Below are 22,249 nucleotides of genomic sequence, written 5' to 3'. Positions count from 1 at the left end.
CATGTCTGCTAGGCCTCTCGTCAGGAGGAAAGGAAAAGTGACCTCAGTAAGGGGAAGTCACGCCTTTCTAACACAGCCCAGCTTCTGAAACATCCATGTCCACATGCAAAGTGGAAAGCCACGTGGGGGTCTGAGATCCCGACTTTTAAGATGCCTTGAACCACCACGTGGTGCAGATTGTCGCGAAGAGTGACCGGCTCTGGCGAAGCTCTTGGTCTCTCATGGGCGGGGACGTGTCTGACACAGAGGCTGGACCTGGAGGCAGCAGAATGAGTGAGGGACGCGTGGACGGTGCTCGAATGTTCCGTACGTGGTTGGAAAGAACCTGGCCCGAGAGACCTCCAAGTCCAGTCATTCGGAAACAGAAAGCAGTGCGATTGACCACTCCCTCCATGAGGCTGTTCTGCTCTCGTGGGAGCGGTTGGAGGAGGCCTGGCCTCGGTCTGAGGCTGCCCTTCCTTCCCCACCACGGGCCTCCGTCGGGTCCATGGGCTCTAACCGCAGGCTCTCATGCTGTGGGAACCAGGCCCCGGTGGGAGGTGGCACTGTGTGGAACACAAGGTTGCGTTCTGACCCAAACCTCCCCGACCGTGGCCAGGAAGTGAAAGGGCTGGCACTCAGCTCTCGAGTGTGTCGCTTGGAGCACTCCACAGCCATGGGGGTCTACGTCCCTGACCTCTGAGTGGTGCGTCCCTGACTGCTCGTGCTTAGCTGGAAGGAGGCGCGCGAACATGCAGAAACACATAGCTTTCCAACAGCCACCCTTCCTGACCTTTCTCAGATATCCTCCCGGGGGTGTTGGGGTGGATCTGCCTTGGCTTTGCTTCCTGTCTGGGAATCCAGAGAAGGCAGGCGCCGGCCTCGCACTGTGATTCCCGGGCGGGGCAGAGGGCCCCGGTGACCACGGAATCGCTCTGTGGCAGCTGTGGTCCACCGTGTCGATCCACACCAGTCTTGGGCCACCTCGGGTTTGGGGGACTCCCCTGGAAAACAGGGTGTATTGGACCCATGTTCAGAAAGCCCTGATCCCCCCAACAGTGTTGACTACGTAACCACAGAACTGCTTCCAGACTGTCCCTTCCTCAAAGGCCCGGACTATTCAAGCCCTGTGAAGGGGCCCAGGATTGCTGCGGTCCTGGTGTCCTCCAGTTCCCGGGGCTCCCAGGGGCACCAGGCCTGGACGAGGAGCCCCTCCTGCTCAAACGTGCAGCATCCCCACTCACAGTGAGCGTGCTTCAAGGTCAGGCTGGCAGGAGTGAACACGTGCCAGGCAGATCTTTAACAAGAGGACATAAAGAAACCTTTCAAATCCCCTTTACGGGCCAGTATCTGATGGCAAAGATTAGAAATTGCTTCCCTGAATAGAGTAGCCAGCTGCCAGCCACTTACTTTGAAAATAAATCACTGACAACGTCTTTTTACACCTGTCGAAATGTGATTTCCAGTAGTGCTTGCAGTTGGCGGCTTTCACGGGTCTGTGCAAATAGGCCTGATCTCAGATGCATGGCCAGGACTGGTGAGCTCCTGCCCGGGTGTCGGCTGCCCCCTAGTGGGCACTTGGGGAGGGACACAGCGCGCCCTTGGTCAGCCCCGCTCACTCCCACGGAGGCCCATGCATGCCTTCCCCTTCTTTCCCTCCCCTCCCACCTCCTGAAAGAGGCTCAACCCAAGAAATGCAGGCCCGCGGGAGGCAGCTCCCATAGCAGGGGGCAAGGTTTCTCATCGCAGAGGGTGGCGGCCCATGCTCAGGCATGGCCCCGGGGACGGCCTGGCGCACAAGGATTCAGACCCCGGACTCGGGTGGCTCTGCTCCATTCCAGAAGGCAGGCCCCCCTCCCCACCAGGGTTTCAGGAATAGGGCTTGCTTGGGGGCTGTGATTCTGCCCTGGCCCCTCTAGTGCATTAGGTCCTTATAACAGGGTGCCTAGGGGCCCAGCGCTTGGCCAAACCAAGTTGTCACTTGGTGGCTCCCAAGGGACTCACGTCATGGGCCAGGCAGGTGCCATCTCGGAGCATGGCATTGCCCAGAGCCGCCATCCATGCCTGGATGGACACGCTGGTGGGTCCAAGGGACGGGCAGGCTCTGGGTGGCAGGGACCCTCCTGCCTCGTGCCCCCATCAGCCTTTACAGACAGCATCCCATCAGCTCCTCCCCGGGTGCACGCAGGCACAGGTGTGGGGATTCTGGCTGGTTTGCTGGCCACGGCAGAGCCAGGAAGAGCGGTGTTCTCCAGCGCAGTGGAACCCAGTTCCACAAGCCACGGATAGGCTGTGGGCGCCTGCTTCCACATCGGGCCCTCCCTCGGGGCTGGGATTTGCCCGCCTGAGAGCCGAGTACCACCTGCGATGCTCCTTCAGATATGACTTCTCTGGGTTCTAGAAACTTCCTGCTGGTTCTTCTTTTGTAGTTGTTTGTCTCTGTCTCTCGCACACACACACGCACACACACACACACACGTGCATGCGTAGGGCCGAGAGCCAGGACTGAAAATCTCCACATACAAACCTGACAGGCCGCCTTCCCAAGGTTATTCTGACCCTGCGAATAAGGATGACAATGGGCGGATAGGGTGACACTTGTGTTTGACCTCCATTGTCTTTGGATCATATCACTTGGGAGGGGCTGGCTGCCAAGCAAGGGGGCTGCACCCCCAGGGCCTGCCGGGTGGGGTTAGAACTAAGGACCGTGCGGGGTCAGAGGGCAAAGCGGGACCATGCTGACTGGCCGGTCACTGTTCCCCCACAGAGCGGGCTGGACACAGCCATGCAGAGACTGTGATGACAGCAGGGAACTGTGGCTTGTGGGGACACGATGTGGGAGGGGCTGACTGTCCATCCCGTCATTGTTCTTTTGTGGTGGGTGGGGTGGGGACTTCCGGAAACACCTCCTAGCGCCTCTGCCTGTGTGCTCCCACCTTGACGGCCTGTGCCGGCCACCACCAGCTCAATGCAGGGAGGCTGGACAGCAGCGCCTGGGTCACATTTCACACTGGGCCTGGCTCCCACGAGGGCCTCCCCAACGACCGGTGACCCCAGGTCTCCACATGGACGATTGGTCCTATCTCTAAAAGCCGGTGGGTTCTGTGTGGTGTGAGCCAGACCTGAGGAAGCAGGGGGAAGCACCCTGGTTTCCAGCGAGCCCCCTCCTCATCAGGTCACTCCAGCACCAGCCCCCACTCCATCGGCTGCACCTGCCGTTCCAGCTGGCTGAAGGTGGGACGTGCCAGCTGGGGCACGGAGAGGCACATGCCTACCTGTGAAAGGGGGCGTCTAGGTTGTTCAATGCAGGCGTCAAAAGATCGAAGCCTTCGGGGGCCCCGTAAGCGCCCGGGGCCCACACAGTCCTGGAGGAACCACGTGTCCTCCCAGAACTGTTGAGCTGACAGTCATCAGCAACAACCCCTGGTAAAAAGCTTTTATTCACACTAATGGAATCACGTCTGCGGTTGGCTGAATCCCAGACTTTCTAAGTTCGAGTGTTCCTCGGAGATCAGCCGTTGTGGGGGACAAAGGGCACAGAAGAGCAGACCGCACAGGCACGTGGTGACCGCAGGCGACTTCTCCCGAGGACGCCGCCGGGACTGGCCAGCGCCCTGCACTCTGGCGGGGAAACATACAGTGGCAGCAGCCCTGGTCTGTGCAGGTGGGGAATCTTCCACCGGCTCTGAGGGTGAACCAGAAGAAGAGGTGGGAGGGAGTGGCAGAGGGTGGGGGACAGATGTCCTGGCCCCTGAAAATGCCCCATCATGTAGGACTGTGTCCTGAGCCCACCCTGTGCCGGGGACTGGGGCACAGAGGTGGGCAGGATCCTGGCGGCGTTGTGCTCCCCTCCCACCCTGACGCTGACCCTGACCCTTCCAGGCTGGGGGGGGTGCTATAGGCACAGAGTCGTTTCTTCTATTTGCTCCAGCTGCTGGAAGCCCCCAAGTGTGGGAGGCAGTGGGAGGGGACAGACCAGACCCCCTCAGAGACCAGCAGTGGTGTCCTGGGGACAGTTGGGCAGCACCTCCCAGTATCTGATCCCAAACCTGTGCATACTCACCCCAGCGCGGGGCACACGTGAGTGAAGTCCCGTGTGCACGGGGGGCTTTGGAAGGAACATCCAGGGAGGTGGTTCTCTGGGGCGCTGACCCTGAGAGGGAGGGTAGGGGCGGGTGTTTGTTGGCAAGGGCCGTGGGGCCCACGTCTGTCGGAGGGGGAGACCCCCGCAGGGGCTCTGGGGCCAACAGAGCTGTCTCGGGGGGCCGAAATGGCCAGACCTGACCAGACCTCCACCAGGACGCACCCCAGCCTCCCTCACGAAGCCCCAAGGTGAGCTGCCTCCCGCAGGACGAGTCCAGGTCCCTGGGACTCTGAGATCCAGCCTTTAGGCCTTTGGGCTCAATCCCTGGAGCTGCTCCCAGGGGCCCTAACTTAAGACGAGAGGTGGGTCATCATACAGCCAGAGATGCTTGGGGGTGAGCCCCTCATCTGCGGCTGCTCGGGATGGGGGAAGCCCTTGGTGACATGCTCACACGACCGGAGGCCTTCGTAAATGTGAGGTCTTTCGCCCAGTCCGAGGAAATGTGCCGTCTCTCCTGCTGCTTCCCAGAGTGTCTGCACGGCCTGTTCTTACAAAGGGCCCCAGGCTGGACAAGGTTCGGGCCCCACAGAATGGGGGCTGCCTCTGCACCCCCGCCCCCACCGATGCCCAGGGAGCACGCCCTCGTGAGGGCCATGGGTCTCAGTCTGGGTGCACATGAGGCTCACCCAGGAGGCTGGCATCACTAGCCCCAGAAGCAGGTCAAGAGCAAGCAGAATGGGAGCCTTGTTTGCCAGGTGGGGCCGCGTCGGCCTGCCCAGGAGCTGCGAGCAATGCCGGCTGCATCCCAGTCCCACTGAGGCACAATCAGCTTTGCAACAACATGCTGTCCTCAGGATGCAGGAAGGTGTGAGGAAGGTCCCCGGGGCCACTGGGCCTCATCTCCCACATCTCCCTGACCCCTCACCCCCACTGCCACAGAGAGGGGAACACGCGGCCGAGGTTCAGGGCTGCCCAAGTCCCCGGCCTCCTCTCTGACATTTGTGTTGCTTTCCTGGCACACAGACTGGGCAGGGAGGCAACGAAATGCACCATGTCCTGGTCCTGGGGCCGGAGGTCGGAGAGTCCGGTGCGAGCAGCACTGGGGCCCTCCCGGCTGTGTGGGAGGCTCTGGGCCTGTGAATGTCCGTCTGCCTGTGTGCCTGCATCTATGTCCAAATTTCCCTTTTTATAGGGGCAAAGGCATGCTGGATGAGGGCCCCCTCCGACCTCTGCAGAGACCCTCTGTGCGCGCGAGGTCACGTTCTGGGTGCCGGGCCAGGCCTCCGACACCGTGCGGGAGTGCAGGTCAACAGCGCGTTGCTCAGAGTGTTTCGGGGGGAAGCGGGTGCTATAGCCACCCATGGCCAGGGACCATGTGGCGAGTCCCCCAGCGGGCTGTGGCCCGGCTCCCGCTGTGCCCCCCGGCCTCTGGAAGGCATCCTTCCAACTCGGGGCCCGGCCTCAACCATCCGGCCCTGGGGGAGCCAGCGGCTAGAGCTTCTCTGAGCTGGGTGCAAGGCTCCGGTTAGACCCTAGTGGGTGCCCAGCCGTTTCTGGGCACTGGAGATGAGCCAGTGAACGGAGTGATCTAGGGTCCATCTGTCCTTCTGCACTGTGTTGTGGGCTGGGTCGTGGACCCTAATCTGTATGTCGAAGTCCTAACCCCCAGCCCCGAAGGAGGAGGCCTTAGTTAGAAAGAAGGTCACTAGGGGTGTAATTCGCCATAGGGGAGTAGCGTGGCCCCTTATAAAAAAGGGACATTTGGGCTCAGAGACAGACACAGAAGGTCGAGCACGTGAGGACACAGCGAGAGGATGGCGGTCTGCACGCCAGGGAGAGAGGCCTCAGGGGAGGCCAGCCCTGCCCATGCCTGGATTCCAGACTTCTGCCTCCAGGGCCGAGGGACCACGATGTGTGCTCTTTAAGCCGCCAGTGGTGTTGACTCCAGCAGCCCTGGGGCAATACCGCACATGAGGCTGCTGACTCGGAGGGGCCTGGGTGCTCCTGAGCTCAGGGCACGGCTGGCGGGGTCTCAGGTCTGCACCCGACTACCACAGCCGGTGCCAGACACACACGTGGGCTTGTGTGGCAGACGCACTCTGAGGGACCTGACGTGGGCAGGCCTGTGTGTTGCGGCTGGTGGCCGTGGCCTCCATGTGGACTCCGGGGCAGGCTGCACCCCACAGCCCCAGGGAGCAGACGGAGCGGGCAGGACACAGGCAGAACTCATACCAGAGTGTGGCCCCAGCAGGTGACTTCTTTTTTTTTTTTTTTTAAGATTTTATTTATTTGACAGAGAGACAGCCAGTGAGAGAGGGAACACAAGCAGGGGGAGTGGGAGAGGAAGAAGCAGGCTTCCAGCAGAGGAGCCTGATGCAGGGCTCGATCCCATAACGCCGGGATCACGCCCTGAGCCGAAGGCAGACGCTTAACAACTGCGCCACCCAGGTGCCCCCAGCAGGTGACTTCTGTTCCTCTTTGGGCACCACCCATCTGCCTCTGCCCACACCACCTGCACCCAATTCCACCCTTCTTCTCCTCCCCTCCTCACCCCTCCTCTTCCCCTCCTTACCCCCTCCTTCTCCCCTGTCTGCCTGCCTCTCTCTCTCTCAATACTCAGGTCCTCGCTATCCTGTTGGCCGTTGGCAGAGACGATTCACCAGGAAGCTAATACAGTATGGTCCTCAGTGCCCAGGGTTTGAGTGACCTCCTCCAAGGTCTGGGGAGAGGACCTAAACATCAATGTAGTCACGCCGTTAAAGAAAATTTCCCAGAGGAAGAAATTGTATTTACAATCTCTCAAGACAGCTGCCTCCTTCCTCTCCATGTTCGCCAGGCAGCCCTGCTAAAATTTGGGGAAAGAAAGACGCGCTGGGGGTGAGGACCGCCTGGGTCCTGGGGACGCATGTACCCGGCCTCCTGTGTCTCCCAAGCTGGGCCACCGTCTACTTTCCTGAGCATCTGGCTTGAGATGGGAAGATGGCAGGAGGTGATAGACAGACAGAAGGTGGCGTGTCCCCTTGTGGACGTGCAGGAGGAACGTGGTTGCTATGTGCAGAGCTGGAAGTGTGATTATGGCCGCTCCTCCCTCATGGTGGGAGCAGGGACGGTTCTTGCATGGAAGCGAGACTCCCCCGGCGGCCACACACTTGGCCCAGCAGAAGTTATACACTCATAGGTGCACAGTGCTCTCTTTTTCCATGGAAATCACCTAGGGTGGAATTGACCAGCATTCGCATTCTCGTGAGCCAAACCCGCAGCCGTTGCACACTCAGGACTGTGTGTCGGTGCAGGCGCACGGTCTGAACCTCCCAGAGGGCAGACCCAGTGCTGGGCCCAGCCCCAGCACCGTGCACACCCGGAGCCTGCTATGGGGGGTCCAGAAGTGCGCTTTCTCCCAGCTACCCTGTGTGCATGAGTTCAGACCCTGCAGCTGACTCTGCCCTGGGAAAGCCTTCAAAGCTACTTAGCTCCCTGCTCAGGGCAGTCACTCATTCGAGGCTTCTCCATCAGCCAGATGATGCCCGTAACCATGGCTTCAGGTACAAATTACCTTGGGCTTTGTTCCCTGCCGGGCATCCCCCCACCATCCGGGGCCACAGGTGCTGGTGTGGCATTCGAGGCTGGGGTCTCCCGGATTCCTCTCCCGAGCAAAGCCTGGGTCGCACAGGTTCCTCTGTGTCATTCTGGGCTGAGCACGGCTCCTGACACCTACTCGGCGCCCCCGAGAACTCAGCCCCTCTTTGTCAGACTCTGCAGACAGAATGGGATTGAAGGATGCGGGCCGTTTCCAGTCTGTTTCCCCGCCTGCCGAGCCAGCATGGACAGGCTGGTCGTGACATAGCGCTTTCCATGCTGTAGGTTTCCTTGTTCTTCCATGAAGTGTTGGAACCCTAATAACAGACTGTGATGAGGTTTAGCCGTGAAAGCTGGCGCGTCAGATTCCCATCCGCCAGGAGAGCGCACGACCCTGCCTCATCACTGAGCCGTCGTGGAACGGCTGGGGCCCTCACTTGACGACTCAGCATTAAAACCTTGGGTCGATGCTACTTGGCCTCCAGCAGAGAAACCCAACCTGCTGGAACTCAGGTCTGGCCGGGGCCCTCACCTTCCTGTCCCAGATCCCCGGCGGCTCCACGCGCCCCAGGTCAGAGCCCCGAGGAGCGGGTTGGCGAGTCGTAAACCTACCTCCTGGCGCCCCCGAATGCTCCCAACCGCCCCTGGGAGCAGTGAGGCCATGCTCCGGGAACAGAGCCTGGGCCCCTGCATTTTGTAGGCTCCTTTTAAGATTCTCTTCAGGCCTAAGAGCCGGGGTGTGAGATAAGAAATGGGGCTCAGGCTCTTGTTTGGTGGTCTTTTCTGAATCACAGCCTTTCATTTGTAAAATCAGGAATTAATAATGACAGCTGTCTCAAAAGTTGGTTGTTCTTAGATTTAAAACAGTGTCTTACACCTGAAAACACTTTGTGAGCTCTGAAACGTATAAATGCAAGATCCGTGACCGTGCCCTCAATGCCACGTCCCATGGGTCTGCTGTCCAAGCCAGCTCACCGTTTGCGTGTGTGGGCAACGCTCTGGCATCCACACCTTGTCCGCTGGTTGAAGCATGAAGCCCTCTGCACGCAGGTCTGCCTGGGGAAATGGTGACCACGTGGGTTAATGACAGAACGTGATTTTCACGTTGAAAGGAGTATTAGGACCACGCAAGGCTCAGGAACAAAAAATCAGATACCCGTTTAACATGGTCACATGCATATGTGCGCACACACACACACACACACAGACACACACGGGCCTGGGGGCTCACTGTAGGACAGGGGCCCCACTGGCCAACTTTGCAGACAGTGATATGCAGCCATAGGACTCAGAACAGAGCAAAAAGGTGGGTGCTCAGAGGCCACGCAGGGAAGCAGCCGGGGGAGACCAGCGCTCGTGCCCAAGACAACGTGCAGGAAAGAGCTAGCGGCCGCACACGAAGGAATGCATACCTTCTTCACTTTTAGCCGAGGAGCGTCCCAGAGTGAACAAATGTCTACATGTTTGGGGGACAGAAATAAGTCGGCTAAAACGGCTACGTGTTCACTGCCTGCCTTTAGCTGGGCAGTGCTTCCCTCTGGAGGAGTCTCCCTGGCGTAATCCTGCCCACCCTGGAAGCCGGCCTGGGTGCTGGTGGGCTGTTAGCCCGAGTGTGTGCGTGTCTGTGTGTGCGGGCATGTGTGTGTGAGCTCAATGTTGTTTGGACCCTCCTGCCGTATGCATTGTTGCATACGTACAGAGTTGAAGAGCGAGCATCTCGTTTCTTCCTTTGACGGGGTGGAGCTGGTCGGCTGTGCTTACGGGGTGGCGCGTGTCCCGCGGCTGTGACAGCGAGCGGGGACGGTGCGCTGCTGTGCGAGCCTGCGCACCCGGCAGCTCCGGGAACACTCCCGCTGTGCAGCAGTGGGCCCCGCGGGGCCACTGTCTCTGGAGCTCCAGGTGCACGTATGCCGGGAAGCTCACGCCCTGTGGTCTGGGTGCCCGCGGCTCACCGCCTCTGAAAATCTGGCACAGCCATGTGGTGAGGGCCTGAACGTAGCAAAATGGTTCTCCTCCCGTCCCCGCGTGCGCGGCTGTGGCCTCTGCTGTGCCCCGGGTCAGGAGAGAAGGCTCGAGCAGGGACGGGTCACAGCCCCGGAGCCCAGTGCACTCAGGCATCCCCTGCGGCTCATGGGAATTCACGACAGCACCTGCTAGCAGCCGTGGACGGTACCCAGTACCAGATGCTGGCATGTTATTTTTATGAACGAGCAAGAGCTGTTGATGAACAGTATGCGTTTCTCACTCATCGTTCCACACTTTCATGACACGCATGGAAAACTGAGTCATCCCGAGACCACAAGGACGGCGGGGCACAGCGTCCTGTGACTCACAGCTTTGGTCAAATAAAGCCTTGCTAAACAAATCGCTCCTGGAACGTCCCCGGCCGAGCGGCGTGTGGGCAGAGCGTGTCACTCGGTCAGCTGACACCCTGCAAGGGGGCTGTGACCGGCAGCCCCTGGCCAGAGAGACGGACGGACAGACGGCCGACAAGCACGGACACGTGCAATCACTCAGGCTGTGCTGGGTGTCCAGGCGGATGTCACCGGATTGCGCGGCGGCTGCTCCAGAGAAGTGCGCTTTTTTCCCTCTAGGCTAATTCTGCAAAACTCCAAAATCATCAGTGGCTTTCAAAAGAGCTCTAGGTGGCGAATCACCGAGTTATGTGCCCTGGGCAGCCCAGGGGTAGCAAGATGCTACCATTTCTTTTTTTCTTTGAAGGAGTGATTGCTTGTATGTGTCCTGTGTGTATGCATGTGTGTTTGAGGGAGAGAGAGACAAAGAACATAGTGTGTAAGCACCCGACATTTGAGATCAGGACAGAGCTGGTTCTTCCATAACAGCACAGCCAACGGCCTCCCGGCTGATGTCAGGGACAGAGCTCCCCACAGGCGCCCCGTGTCCCCAGTAGAGCCGCCACCCCCATGTGCCGTTTCCCTGCCCGTGTGAGGAACACCAGGTCCATCTTGCTAACAGGCACTGAGCACAATCGTGGGTCTTTGGCCAGAGAAGTCAGAGAAACGTTGAGTTGGCAAGAAGGCATGAGAAGGTCCTTGTTGCCAAACTCTGAAAACTCCAAGTGGGCTGCCAGGCACTGGGGCCCATCCCGGGAGGGCTGACCTGAGCTGCCCCGGCCGATCAGTCGGCGAACGTGCCAGCTGTGCTGCTCAGACTCACAGGTGTGGGAAGCCCCCGGAGGTGCCATCTCGGCTTCTCAGGGTGCATGCGGGGGAAAGGAGCAGAAGCTGGACTGGGGCTCCGCCTCTGCCTGGCTCCCATCACCCGAGAAAATGCAGGGACTCAGGAGGACCCGCTGTCCCTGGCCACCATTCCTGAGGCCACGAGCAGTGTCCAGGACGTGTCCAGACACCAGCACTGTCTATCCCTGCCCTAACATAGCATGCGGAAAAGCAAACTCGTTCCGGCTCATGGAAAAAAGGCTTTCTCCTTCCCTGAACTGAGGTGTTTATCGACTAGTTCTGAAGTCCGTCCACACCCTGGAATGACAAACATGGGTCTCAAACCCCTCTGCCTGAGCTCACTTCACGACAGAGCTGTCTCATGTCCCTGCCTCTGTGGCGCTGTGGTTCCTGTGCCCTCCCGGGGTTGAAGGCTTGGAGTCAAGGTCCCTGGCTTCCTGGGTCACCACCCAGCTGGCCCGCGGGTCCCCATGAGGTGGGGCTCCCCTGACATTTTCAGAGCCAGGCCCCACAGGCGTCCGCACAGGTCGGTGGGCGAGCCTCCCCAGGGTGTAGGGGACCCACCACGGTTGGCACTGGGGACCAGCTCACCGTATTATTACCACTGCCACTTGATGCACCTGTACCTTGTCCGGAGCCACAGGCCCGCTCTGTGTTGTCCCCATCTCGTGCTGTCCGGGTCTCAGGGCCACCGGGGGAGCGGCCCACGCAGGCCTCCGAATGTCTGCCTGCCAGCAGCCGGTGACCCTCCAGTGGGACCCCCAGGGAGGCTGGTGGCCAGGAGAGGCACTGACGCTCAGCCCTGGGCCCAAGGAGGCAGCAGAGATGAAAACAGTCCGCAGCGCATCCTGGTGGCAGGATGACTGCCCCGCCCTGGGGTCACTGGGAATAAGGTTCAGTGTGTGGTGTGCGCGTGTACCTGTGAGTGATACGTAGGCATGTGGTGTGTGCACACGTGGATGGGAGTGCGTGAGTGTGCGTGTGCGACCCCCTTTAGAACAGGTGGAGATGGGGCTCTGGAATGCCTCCGGGTCCCCAATGCCCCATAAGCTGTCTTCACGCTGAAAGGGAAAGCCCACAACCCCCAGCCGGGCTCTGGCACCTGGGGAGTTCTGGGACCATCACCCCCCCTTCCCTAAGGGTACAAGGCGGGGTGTCAGGCCCTCCTTGGGTGGACCCCAGGAACAGGGGTCCCAGCCCGCCGGGGCCCTCCTCGGCAGGCCTTTGCCCAACAGAAGCTCCCGGACCCGCTCCCAGGGATCTGCGTGCACCCATCTTTTTAGGACTCAACTGGGCACTTAGCGTTTAAAAAAAACAACCACATTTCACATTTAACGATGCTGTTTAACAGTGTTTATTTGACGGTGCAACCTACAGCATTCCAATAATATCCATGAACATCATCACAAAGCTAATTTGAAATTTTTATTAAAAAATCACATTAAAAAAAAAAAGTCCAGTGACAAGAAGTCATTCTTCTGAAATGGTGGCATGTGCTGTGTGGGAGGGGGGTGCCCGCAGGACCCGGCAGTCACCTCTGCGCGTGGACATCCAGGCGGGGCAGCGGTCACTGGGCTGGGGGAGCCGTGAGGCCGCCATCCAGCAGGAAGACCACGGCCGGCCACAGCCCGCATGGGGACACGCTCCCATGAGACCCACAAGCAGTCCCTGTCACTACAGAATGGATTACTGTGTGTGATGGGAATGTCCAGTCCCACGGTGCGGACACAGTGTGCATGGCACTGGCAGTGACTGGTGCTGGCCAGAGCAGGGTGTCTGTCCGTGGGGCCGTCTTGTTCCTGCTGAGCACGGACCAGAGGGGAAGGCCTGGGGAGAGAGCGCGGTCAGGAGGGCGGCGTGCCCGTGAGTCCGGCCCCGGCCAGTGCTCGGGGAGGGTCCTCACCTCCCAGACTGCTCGCGTTCGCATCACCGAGCCTTCCCCACGCGGCCCTGCCAGAGACGCAGCCTCTCGCTCAGAGGTCCCCGGCACTCCGTCCAGCCCTTGCAGGCATGACTCCAAATCTATGGACGGCCCCACCACAGAGATCCTGTCGCTCAGCTTTCTAATTTCAGGGACTCTGATGTGTGTTGCCACGGTTTTATCCGCTCAGGATGCCGGGACCCTCTCTTTAACAACACGATCAATCCACCGGCTAGCGCGATTCCAAAAAAGCAAGGGTGGGCTCTACACGCTTCTTCCCAGCAGTTCCATGAGTGACTCATGTCTCCTTCTGGCTGAGCAAGGGTGCCCGCTGAGGCCTCTCTCCGTGCCTGTCTCCCCTGTTACGAGAAGGGACAACTCTCCCAACAACAGGCCGGACGTACGCTTTGAAATGTCTCAGGTAGGACCGAAGACGGCCCGAGTTTATGGGGCTCCGCTGACCTAAGAATGACGGCTCGCTCCCTCTGACTTTCAAACTGGCCCAGGCGGGCTGATGACTTGTGTAGCTCACACATGACTCGGGTTCACGAGACTAGGGAGCAGGGAATTCCCGGTCTCGTATCTTCACCCCAAAATCACACTCAGCCATACTTGTGGCAAGGCTCAGGGTCTGTGGCTTTATTATGGGTTAACACAAACTTCAAAAAACTCATTGTAGATGACCTTGGCCTCCAGGTTGTCCCCCCCCCCGCCCCCGCACTGTGACCACAGGAAAAGTCGGGGATTCTGGCCACACCGTCTCTTTAGGGGAGGGGAGCTTGGACCTCCCTGAGGAGAGGACAGCCCGCTGCACCCGCCATCTGTCCTCGCTCAGGCCCGAGGGGCAGACACCCTCCCCCCTCCACACCTCCATGCAAGGACTGTCCCAGGAGGGTGTGCGGGACAGAGGCTCTCGGGGGGGAAGGCACGCCAAGCCAGTTCATGCCCACAGCCCCGTCGTTCCCATGGATCTGATCTTGTGTCTCAGAATGCACAGGGCAAACGCAGTATCCAGACATTTCCTCCCTTAACTGGCTACACGCTTAGAAACTGTACTGGTCCAGCTTGATTTTTTTTTTTTTTTCTTTTTCGAAGCCTCAAAGCACTTTCATCGCCAGGAAAGCTTTTGGTGGCAGAGCTCAGTCTTTGGACCAGTCGGAACCAACATCTGGAGGCAGCCAAACCCCCTCCGCTCACCGTCCCTGCACGGCAGGCGGGGCAGGGGCCCCCGGGACGCCTCCGGGCTGCTGGATATTCAGATGCCGACGCGGATCCTGAACGGAACCTGCCATGCAAACCGCACAGACGAGAAACACAAAGGAATCCACGGGCCGTCGGATCCTGTTGTCGTTCTTCCCAGGCCCCTCGGGGACGGTGTGCTCTGCAGAGGGTGTGTTCCGGGACAGGCTCTGGGGACCACAGTCACGGGCATGACCCGCACGGGGCTGGCTCTCCTGACGGCACAGAGAGGTGGCCACGCTCAAAATCCTGGCGCTGGGCGGGCTTTGCCATGAGGGCTCCCGGCCCCGGGGCAGCCGCGGAGGGCGGCGGGCCGTTAGTTCACCACGTCGTAGTAGTAATTGCGCAGCCGCAGCTCCACGTTTTCGAAGCCGGGCCTCTTCTCCACCCTGGAAAAGGAAGACCCGAGTTACTGTCTGTCCGCGCTGTGATCCAGCCCCCGCAACAGGTGCTTGTGTCCACGGCCCCTGGGGGCCCCTGCAGAGCCCTGTTCCCTGCACCGGGCCACCAGAAACCCCCAGAGCCCGCCCGACCCGCAGCGCCCGACCCACACGCAACAGGCTCCCCGCGTGACTCACGTCCCCCCTCAAGGTGGACACGTTCTGCTCTCAGAGCCAGGATCTTGGAGCCCCAGGTCGGAGACCGTCCTTATGATCTAGCAAAACAGAACGTGCCTGAAAATACTTAGTGGGTCGATGGGCCCCCGGCCTGTATTTCAAGTTGGACTCGGAATCTCGTTAAAAATAGATGGACACAATGGAACCCCCCCTCCCCCCCAATCAGACAGCTCTGGATTTTCTGAAAACGTGCTGGTGATTCAGGTTCACATTAAACTCAAAACGTGGCGTGCCGAGGCGGAGACGCAGGCCCTAGTACAAAACCCAGCAGGGCAACGCAATCCTTTGTGTCACTGGTGGGGGTGAGTGAGGATGTGAGTAACGATGGGGGCATGTCTCTAACAGTTTGTAACTTGCGAATGAACTTCTATAGACGTCTCTGCTTTCTCCCACACGACGGCATCCGCTGGAAGTAAGTGTTTCTTGAAACTGGGGGAGGCTGCCCCGGCATGGAAGTTATTTTGCTTATGTGGTGGAATCTGGGGTGATACTGCCCACGGGTAAAGTTGTCCAGAAAGTGAAAGAGAACTTGAGGTTACACTGGGAGAAGAGTGGAATTTCTAGAGGTTCCGTGCGGGTCTGTTAGGGCACCAGGGGCCGGGCTCACCAGGACCCAGAATCACTCACCACTGCAGGGGAGAGCGGTTTCCCCAGAACCCACATGAGTTTTGTCAAATGGCATCAAAATAAATGGTTTCACCTACAGCTTTCAAGAGAAGGAAAAGCCATAATGGACTGCTGTAATTTATCAGCCGTCTGCGGTCGTGGCTGGGGACACAGGCCACCTCGGGCATCGTGGTGGGGGCCATGCCTCTGGCCACCAAGCTGTGGTCAGGGAGGGCTGGTGGCCAAGCCTGGGTGCAGGAGCGTGGGTGGAACTCGTGTCTACAAAGACGGACAACCTCCCTCCTTCTACAAAGAACCTCATCATCGTTGCAAAACCGGACGTTCCCCTCCAGCTCTGGGGACCCAAGTGCACGGAGCTCCCGAGTCTCCATCCACCCGGCAGCCAGGGACCAAACAAAAAAACCGATGTAGGGTACAGAGAGGCCCTCAGCAAGGACACCAGGTCCGGCTTCCTAGGGGATCTGTCCTCCACACTTGAGCGCGATGCTGACCTCCAGCCGGTGTGGCCAAGTGTCCTACACGTGTGCAAGCTTCCTGCCTGTCCCCACCTGCCTGCGTCGGCCTCCCCGGGCCTCGGGGGGCTTCCTGCACTCCACTCCAGTGGCCCCTCTTCCCTCGTTGCCTGCACCCCTGCCTCTCATCCTGCAGCCCTCAGGTGGAACTCCACTCCCCAACGGAGGCCGACGTGAACCTCTAAGGAGAAGATGGCGCCCGTGATCCCCTACACCCGTCCAGCACGTCATCACGGCTTACGTGGGGCTGATCTGCGGTGTGTTCGCCCCCAACACCCAGTCCTCCAGCCAGCCCGGGGTTGTGACCTCCACCAGGAAAGTGTCCAACGGTGCACGCATGGGGGGCAGCCGGTAGCGTGTGTCAGTGACCAATCTCGAAGTGTGTCTATGTCTAACCATCTGCCTACCTACCTACCTGTCCATCATCTGTCTGTCCATCTGTCACGTATCTAGCTGGCTGTTTAGAATGGAGGAAACAACAACAGAAGCCTCGGAGCTTGCAGAACACACAGGGCTCATTTGTATTCACTTCGTTGAACCTGCCAGGTTCTGGAAACTCCATGTGCTTCTGTGCCCCGGGAAGGTGCTATGTCTCCTTGAGTGAGAAAGCACTTGCACCCCGGAGGTATTCTAAGACCCCCTCACATGTGCAACCCCCTCCTGGGCCGTGTCCTCAGCACTGAAACGCCATCGGACTCATCACCTTGGAGCGCACGGACTCTTGGCTTGTCTACTGCCTGGCGGCCCCTCCCTTCGACTATAGGCTCCAGCAGGGCGGGGTCTGGGCCTTCCGTGAGGCTGGCTGACCCCGCCCCGGGTGATGGGACAGGGCTTGCACACAGCACCTGCAGTGGTCAGCAAGGGCTGCGTGAACGCTGGGGCACTCAGGGGATGGGGCGCTCGGGGGATGGGGCACTCACGGGGAACGGACTTGGCGCTGAGCAGGGCAGGGAGCCAGGGGCAGGCCTCGAGATGGGCCAGGCAATGTCACCCTGTTGCTCGGGTTTACTGATCTTTAAGCAGCACTTTAAGCTCCCTCTAGGTCATTCCCGACCTCAGAGATCCTCAAGGTCCCGAAATTTTCTCCTCCATCGAGCAGAAGCCCATTTTTCAGGGTGAAGAGACCCAACTTCTCCCGATTTGCAAGGGCTTTTCCCACTGGCATCCCTAATTACAGGCATGCACTGAGTCTGTAAAGCACAACGGAAGCCCCCAGCCCCGCTGCTCCCTATTTTCCTTGGGGCCCACCTCCCCTTCCGGGCCCTGACATGCCCCCCTGCCCTCAGCGTGACCTCTGAAGGTGCTGCTCGGAATGCCCTGTTCCACTCTGCAAAGCGAGAGCGCCAGGAGGGACGTCGGCCTGCACGGGGTTCCGGCCCCCACCCTGGAAAATCCCCGGAACGTCGCTCCGGGACACACTGTGGGACTGCAGAGATGGCTGAGTGAATGCAGCCGCCGTGGCCACCCTGGCCAGGAATCACCCTGAGGGCCCTGGGCACGGACCCGGCTGCCAGACAATCTCCTGGTGCCTGAGCGCTCCTTGGTGGCCGTGCCCAAGAAAACGGTGCTTTGCCATTCAAGGGCACATCATCTAACTACTTACACTGAGACCGAGTCTCAGAACCCCTCTTCCTGCCCCCCCCCCCATGTTGGGTCACTACCAGAGCCGAGCGGGAGCTGCGGAAGGAGGTGGCATCCCTCGCACCCGCCCCCTCCCTGGGCCCCCTCCCGCCCACCCTTGCCCTCCTCATTGGCAAACACAAAGGAGAGCAGACAGAAATAAATGTGTCAGTCTTAGCATTAAATGCCAAAACACTAATTTTAACTATCTCCCTGAGAGATGATTTTAATTTCAGGTTTTTAAAATGTGTTTCAGGGGGAGCCTGGGTGGCACAGCAGTTAAGCGTCTGCCTTCGGCTCAGGGCGTGATCCCGGCATTGTGGGATCGAGCCCCACTTCGGGCTCCTCCGCTGTGAGCCTGCTTCTTCCTCTCCCACTCCCCCTGCTTGTAATCCTTCTCTCGCTGGCTGTCTCTATCTCTGTCAAATAAATAAATAAAATCTTTTAAAAAAATGTGTTTCAGAATGATTTCAAGTGTATTCTTCCCCAAGGAAGTGAAACCTTCCACAGGAAAAGGTTACTTCTTCTAGAAGTTTACCTACTTCTAGTAAGTGCCCTCCCCAGGGCTGCGCCTGACCCTTGGGCTCGCCCTGCTGCTGGGGTCACCTGACCCAGTGTCCTTGGGAAGGCTCTGGGACCCAAGTGCATGGCGGAAAGGCTTTGTGAGCTCATTTCCAACCTGAGGGTTAGCTCCCAGCGACTCCTCAAGTCTGCAGGCTCTCCAAAGCCGCGCAGGGTGCACGGTGCCTGCTGGACGCCCGGACGAGCCTGCACTGTCCCCAGCGGCTCTATCGGATCCCCGCCAAAGACCCTCTCCCTGGACCGTGTCCTCAGCATCAGCCAGGGAAACATCTGCCCTCTCCCCTGGGGGCTGACCCCGGGTCCCTTCTAGACAACGGCATTCTTTACTTCCTCTCCTAACTGTGGTGGACGATGGTGTTCAGGGAGTTACAGAATTCCGGTGGCATCTGAAAGCACCTGGAATATTCCTCCTTCTCCAGACGCTCGTGCTCCATCAGCCCGTGTCTCCGACAGCAAACCTGACCTGGCGTATTAAAGCCACGGTAGGGCAAGAACCCGGCTCCTCCAGACCACAGACCCGCAGCAGCTCAGAGCTCCGAGGGCGCACAGGCACACACCGGGGTCAGAGACACGGACACCAGGCTCGGGGGTTCCCCACGGCCCACTCACAGGCTGCCGATCCGGGCAAGGTCAAAGGCCACGCCCCCGACTGTCAGCTCTGATGCGTGTCTTTGGCTGAGCTGCCCCGAACACCACCTGCCTACAACATCACGTGTGTTCCCCCAGGCAGGGCGCATGACGGCGCTGGGCAGACGCTGAGGGCCACCGCCCGGGGTCTGAGTCACTTCTGGTGAAGTGCTCCCCTGGCCAATGCCCCCGTGACCGGGACAACACCCAGGTTCTTGCGTGGAAAGGTGGTCAGGAATCAGGCACGTATGAGGTTCATTCCCCTGCTGAGTACGTTCTCCACCCGCTACTGCCCAAAGCGGGACACAGCACCCGCCGAGACTCCCAGCAACGTCTTTCTACGCTGGCCGCCCTCACCCCCAGCTCATACCACCTACACTTAAATACTGACACCCTGGATTAGAGTTCATTGTCTAAACTTATTCTTTAGACCGAAGGATAGGAGTGCCTGGTCTGGGAAGCAAGGCACTCCATCCCTCTTTCTTTAGAAGGGAGCACAGCCCTGGCTCATGAAAAGGCAGAGGTGGTGCTTCTTTCCAGGGCCTTCCCATCTGCCCCAGGGCCTTTGCATACACTGCAGGGCACGCTGGGTACTCACTCATATGTCCAGCACAGCTTCATCAGCTCGTACATCTCCCTTGGACATCCCGCGGGGCACCCCATCCTCTCCCCTTTCTCCAGCATAGCCGAAACTTCACTTCCTTTCATGCCCTAAAATGCAAAACATACCCAAGCTTGTTAAAGGCAGCACTCAGCGAAACAACCCTACACAACTTAACAACAGATAAGTCCTACCCCCGCCCCAAAGAGGCAAAAGTACGCACTGCACGATTTCACTCATAACAATGCACACGCAGGAGCCCCTAACGCGTGATCTAGAAGTCAGACGCGGTTACCCTTGGGGGACAGCTTGTGAGTGCAGGGGGCATGGGGGGCCTTCTGTCTCATTATCTGGGGGCTGGTTTCGCTGGCACACCCGTTTGTGAAAATTCATAAGCTGTATTCTAGCACATGTGCACTTTTGGGTATGCATATTTTGATTAAAAAAATCTAAAATATTTAACTGAACTGCCAGTTTAATCCTGGAAATAGCCAGGATTAAATATCTCTATCTCCACTCTAATTATAATGCTGACTTGGGTGCCTTTTATGCCTATTTATATGTGTAATAACAACGAAACTAAGTACGCCGTTCAGTTACCATCGTGTATTTTTTTCAGTTTAGAGTAAACTGAGGTCATAACCACTCACTGTCAAGAGACAGTGAAAGATTCAGGGAGCCCAGGCTTTATGACTTCATCATTTTCGGCGTCCTGTAACAATCATCGGGGCTTCCCTGTGCTGCTCGAACCGAAAGAGCGGGGGCTCACCCGGTAGGGCTTCTGCCCGTAGGAGAACGCCTCCCACATCAGCACACCGAAGCTCCAGACGTCGCTCTTGCTGGAGAACTTGTAGTAGTTAATGCACTCCGGAGCGTACCACTTCACCGGCCACTTTCCGTGGGTCTGCGCCTGGAAGCAGAGCAGCGGGACTCTCGTGACAACAGGACTGCGGACGCCAGGTTCACAGCAGCAAAAGGTGCGCGCCACCCAAGCGTCCACGGCCGGAGGACGGGATAAACGACGGGTCGGTATCCACACAATGGAGTATCACCGGGCCTCAAACGAAGGGCATGCTGACGCACGTACGGCTCGGCTGGAGCCCGAGGACCTCCGGCTCAGTGAAAGAAGCCGGCCAAGTCCCTACAGGACCAGCACTGCATGAAAGCACTCGCCTGACGCCCCCGACGCACTCTGTCCAAGTCACAGAGACGACGACTGCCAGGGACCGGGGCTCGAGGGGGGCAGGGGGAGGAGCTGTCTAATGAGGACAGAGTGGCAGAGAATTCTGGAAGGTGGTTGTAACAGGACTGAACTGCACACTTAAAAACAGTTCAAATGGTAGAATTTATGTCAACAAATTAACAACAAATAAAATTGACGTGTGTTAACCAAAATAATAATTAAAAAAAAACCCCAAGAATCAGATGACTCACAAAATGCCCCGTGCATGTGTGCGTGTGGGTATTTGGTCTGAACCTTAAAAATAGATATTTGAATCTTAAAAAATGTAAAATTTTAAGATTTAATCATATTTTTAGAATTCAGGCTGTATTTCCTGTGCGTTTTTGTCTTTTTCTACTCACAGCTTCGTGGAGTTTGTTGTGACAACGGAAGAGTCCTGTATGTTACCTTCATGGTTGTGCTCCAAGAAATACTAGGCTATTCCCAAGAAGAGTTTACTATCACTAGGTACTTGTCTACGGTCTTAAACCAATGTTAATTAGTTTGTCACAGACTGCTAGTATCGCTTTAAAAAGGTTTTAAACTTTTCTTTTTTTACAAAGATTTTATTTTTTAGTGATCTCTACACCCAGTGTGAGGCTCGAACTCACAACCCTGAGATCAAGGGTCACATGCTCCACCAACTGAGACAGCCATGAGCTCCAAAAATGTTTTAAACTTTCTAATTTAAAAAAGCAAGGGGTAGTAAAGAGATCTAAATTGTGCCCAGCAGAAACCCTTTCCTCTGGGCCTTGGAGTTCAGTGCGTAAGTCAGTCCTGTTGCCCCCTGTGCAGGTCAGGCTGACAAGCACCCTCGGGGGGAGGGAGGGAGGGAGGTGGGCTGCCCTACGGTAGGTCAGCAGGGGGCCAGCCAGGGACATTGCTCTGAGACCACAGGCTCCATGGGTGTCTCTAAATGTCACTCTGATTACACTTCTGTCTCAGTCGTGCAATGCATTATTTTTAGATTCTGATTTGCAAAGTTGCGAACCATATAGTCATAGGTGTTATTTCAATTTTAATTTGAATTTTGAGGTGATACAAAGATAATCCTTTGACAATCCCAAGTATGTCAAAAAGCGAAGTCTCTCTCCAGCAACTTCAAATCTTCACCCGTAGAGATGGGCATGTTTGATCGTTTTTTTCTGAATCTTTCCAGAAAAATCTATATCCAAGTACAGATAGGTAATGTATACCTTTTGGGAGTTAGAAAACTCAGGACATGTGTTTTGTACTTTACTTTTTAATTCTTCTTCTTAACCACATGTTGTGGACATTGCTGCTACAAACATTGGGTGCATGTGCCCCTTTGAATCATTACGTTTGTATCTTTTGGATAAATACCTAGTAGTGCAATTGCTGGGTCGTAGAGGAGCTCTATTTTTAACTTTTCGAAGAACCTCCATACTGTAGGCGTGGTATGAGTGGACATCCTTTCCTTGTTCCTGATCCTAGAGGAAGAGCTTTCAATCTTTCTCCGTTGAGTCTGATGTGACAGCGGGCTTGTCATATATGCCTTTATTGACACGTGTTCCTTCTATACCCACTTTGCTGAAAGTATTCATCATGAAAGGATACTGAATTTTGTCAAATGCTTTTCCTGCATCTATTGAGATGAGCGTAATATTTTTATCTTTCCTTCTGTTAATGCAGGGTACCGCATTTATTGTTTTGCAGATGTTGAACCATCCTTGCATCCCAGGACAAATCCCACTGGATCATGGCGTATGATCCTTTTAATGTGTTGTTGAATTCAGCTTGCTAGTATTTTATGGAGAAATTTTGCATTTATGTTCATCAGGGATTTTGGCCTATAGTTTTCTTTTGTGGTACTATCCTTAT

At 57.4% G+C, this 22,249-nt stretch overlaps 1 protein-coding gene across 4 annotated transcripts in view; it reads right to left on the bottom strand.

The window, feature by feature from the left end:
* Positions 1-12,177: 12,177 nt before the first annotated feature.
* Positions 12,178-22,249, bottom strand: part of SYK (spleen associated tyrosine kinase) — a 58,148-nt gene continuing 48,076 nt past the window's right edge. For 2 of the 4 annotated variants that reach the window (XM_011224807.3, XM_034646979.1), the window contains 3 exons: positions 19,955-20,095; positions 19,183-19,295; positions 14,248-14,388 (listed from right to left, as the gene is read on the bottom strand). In XM_011224807.3, the coding sequence (XP_011223109.3) occupies positions 14,316-14,388; positions 19,183-19,295; positions 19,955-20,095 (327 nt within the window). In that variant the 3' untranslated portion in view covers positions 14,248-14,315. Of the gene's footprint in view, positions 14,389-19,182; positions 19,296-19,954; positions 20,096-22,249 lie in introns of all 4 variants that reach the window. The other 2 variants (XM_034646978.1, XM_019799535.2) reach the window with 2 other exon arrangements.

The sequence above is a fragment of the Ailuropoda melanoleuca genome, chromosome 17 (genome assembly GCF_002007445.2).
Source record: "Ailuropoda melanoleuca isolate Jingjing chromosome 17, ASM200744v2, whole genome shotgun sequence".
NCBI classification, from domain to species: domain Eukaryota; kingdom Metazoa; phylum Chordata; class Mammalia; order Carnivora; family Ursidae; genus Ailuropoda; species Ailuropoda melanoleuca.
Note: the sequence above shows the minus strand (reverse complement) of the source record. Positions and strands in the feature narration are given on the sequence as shown.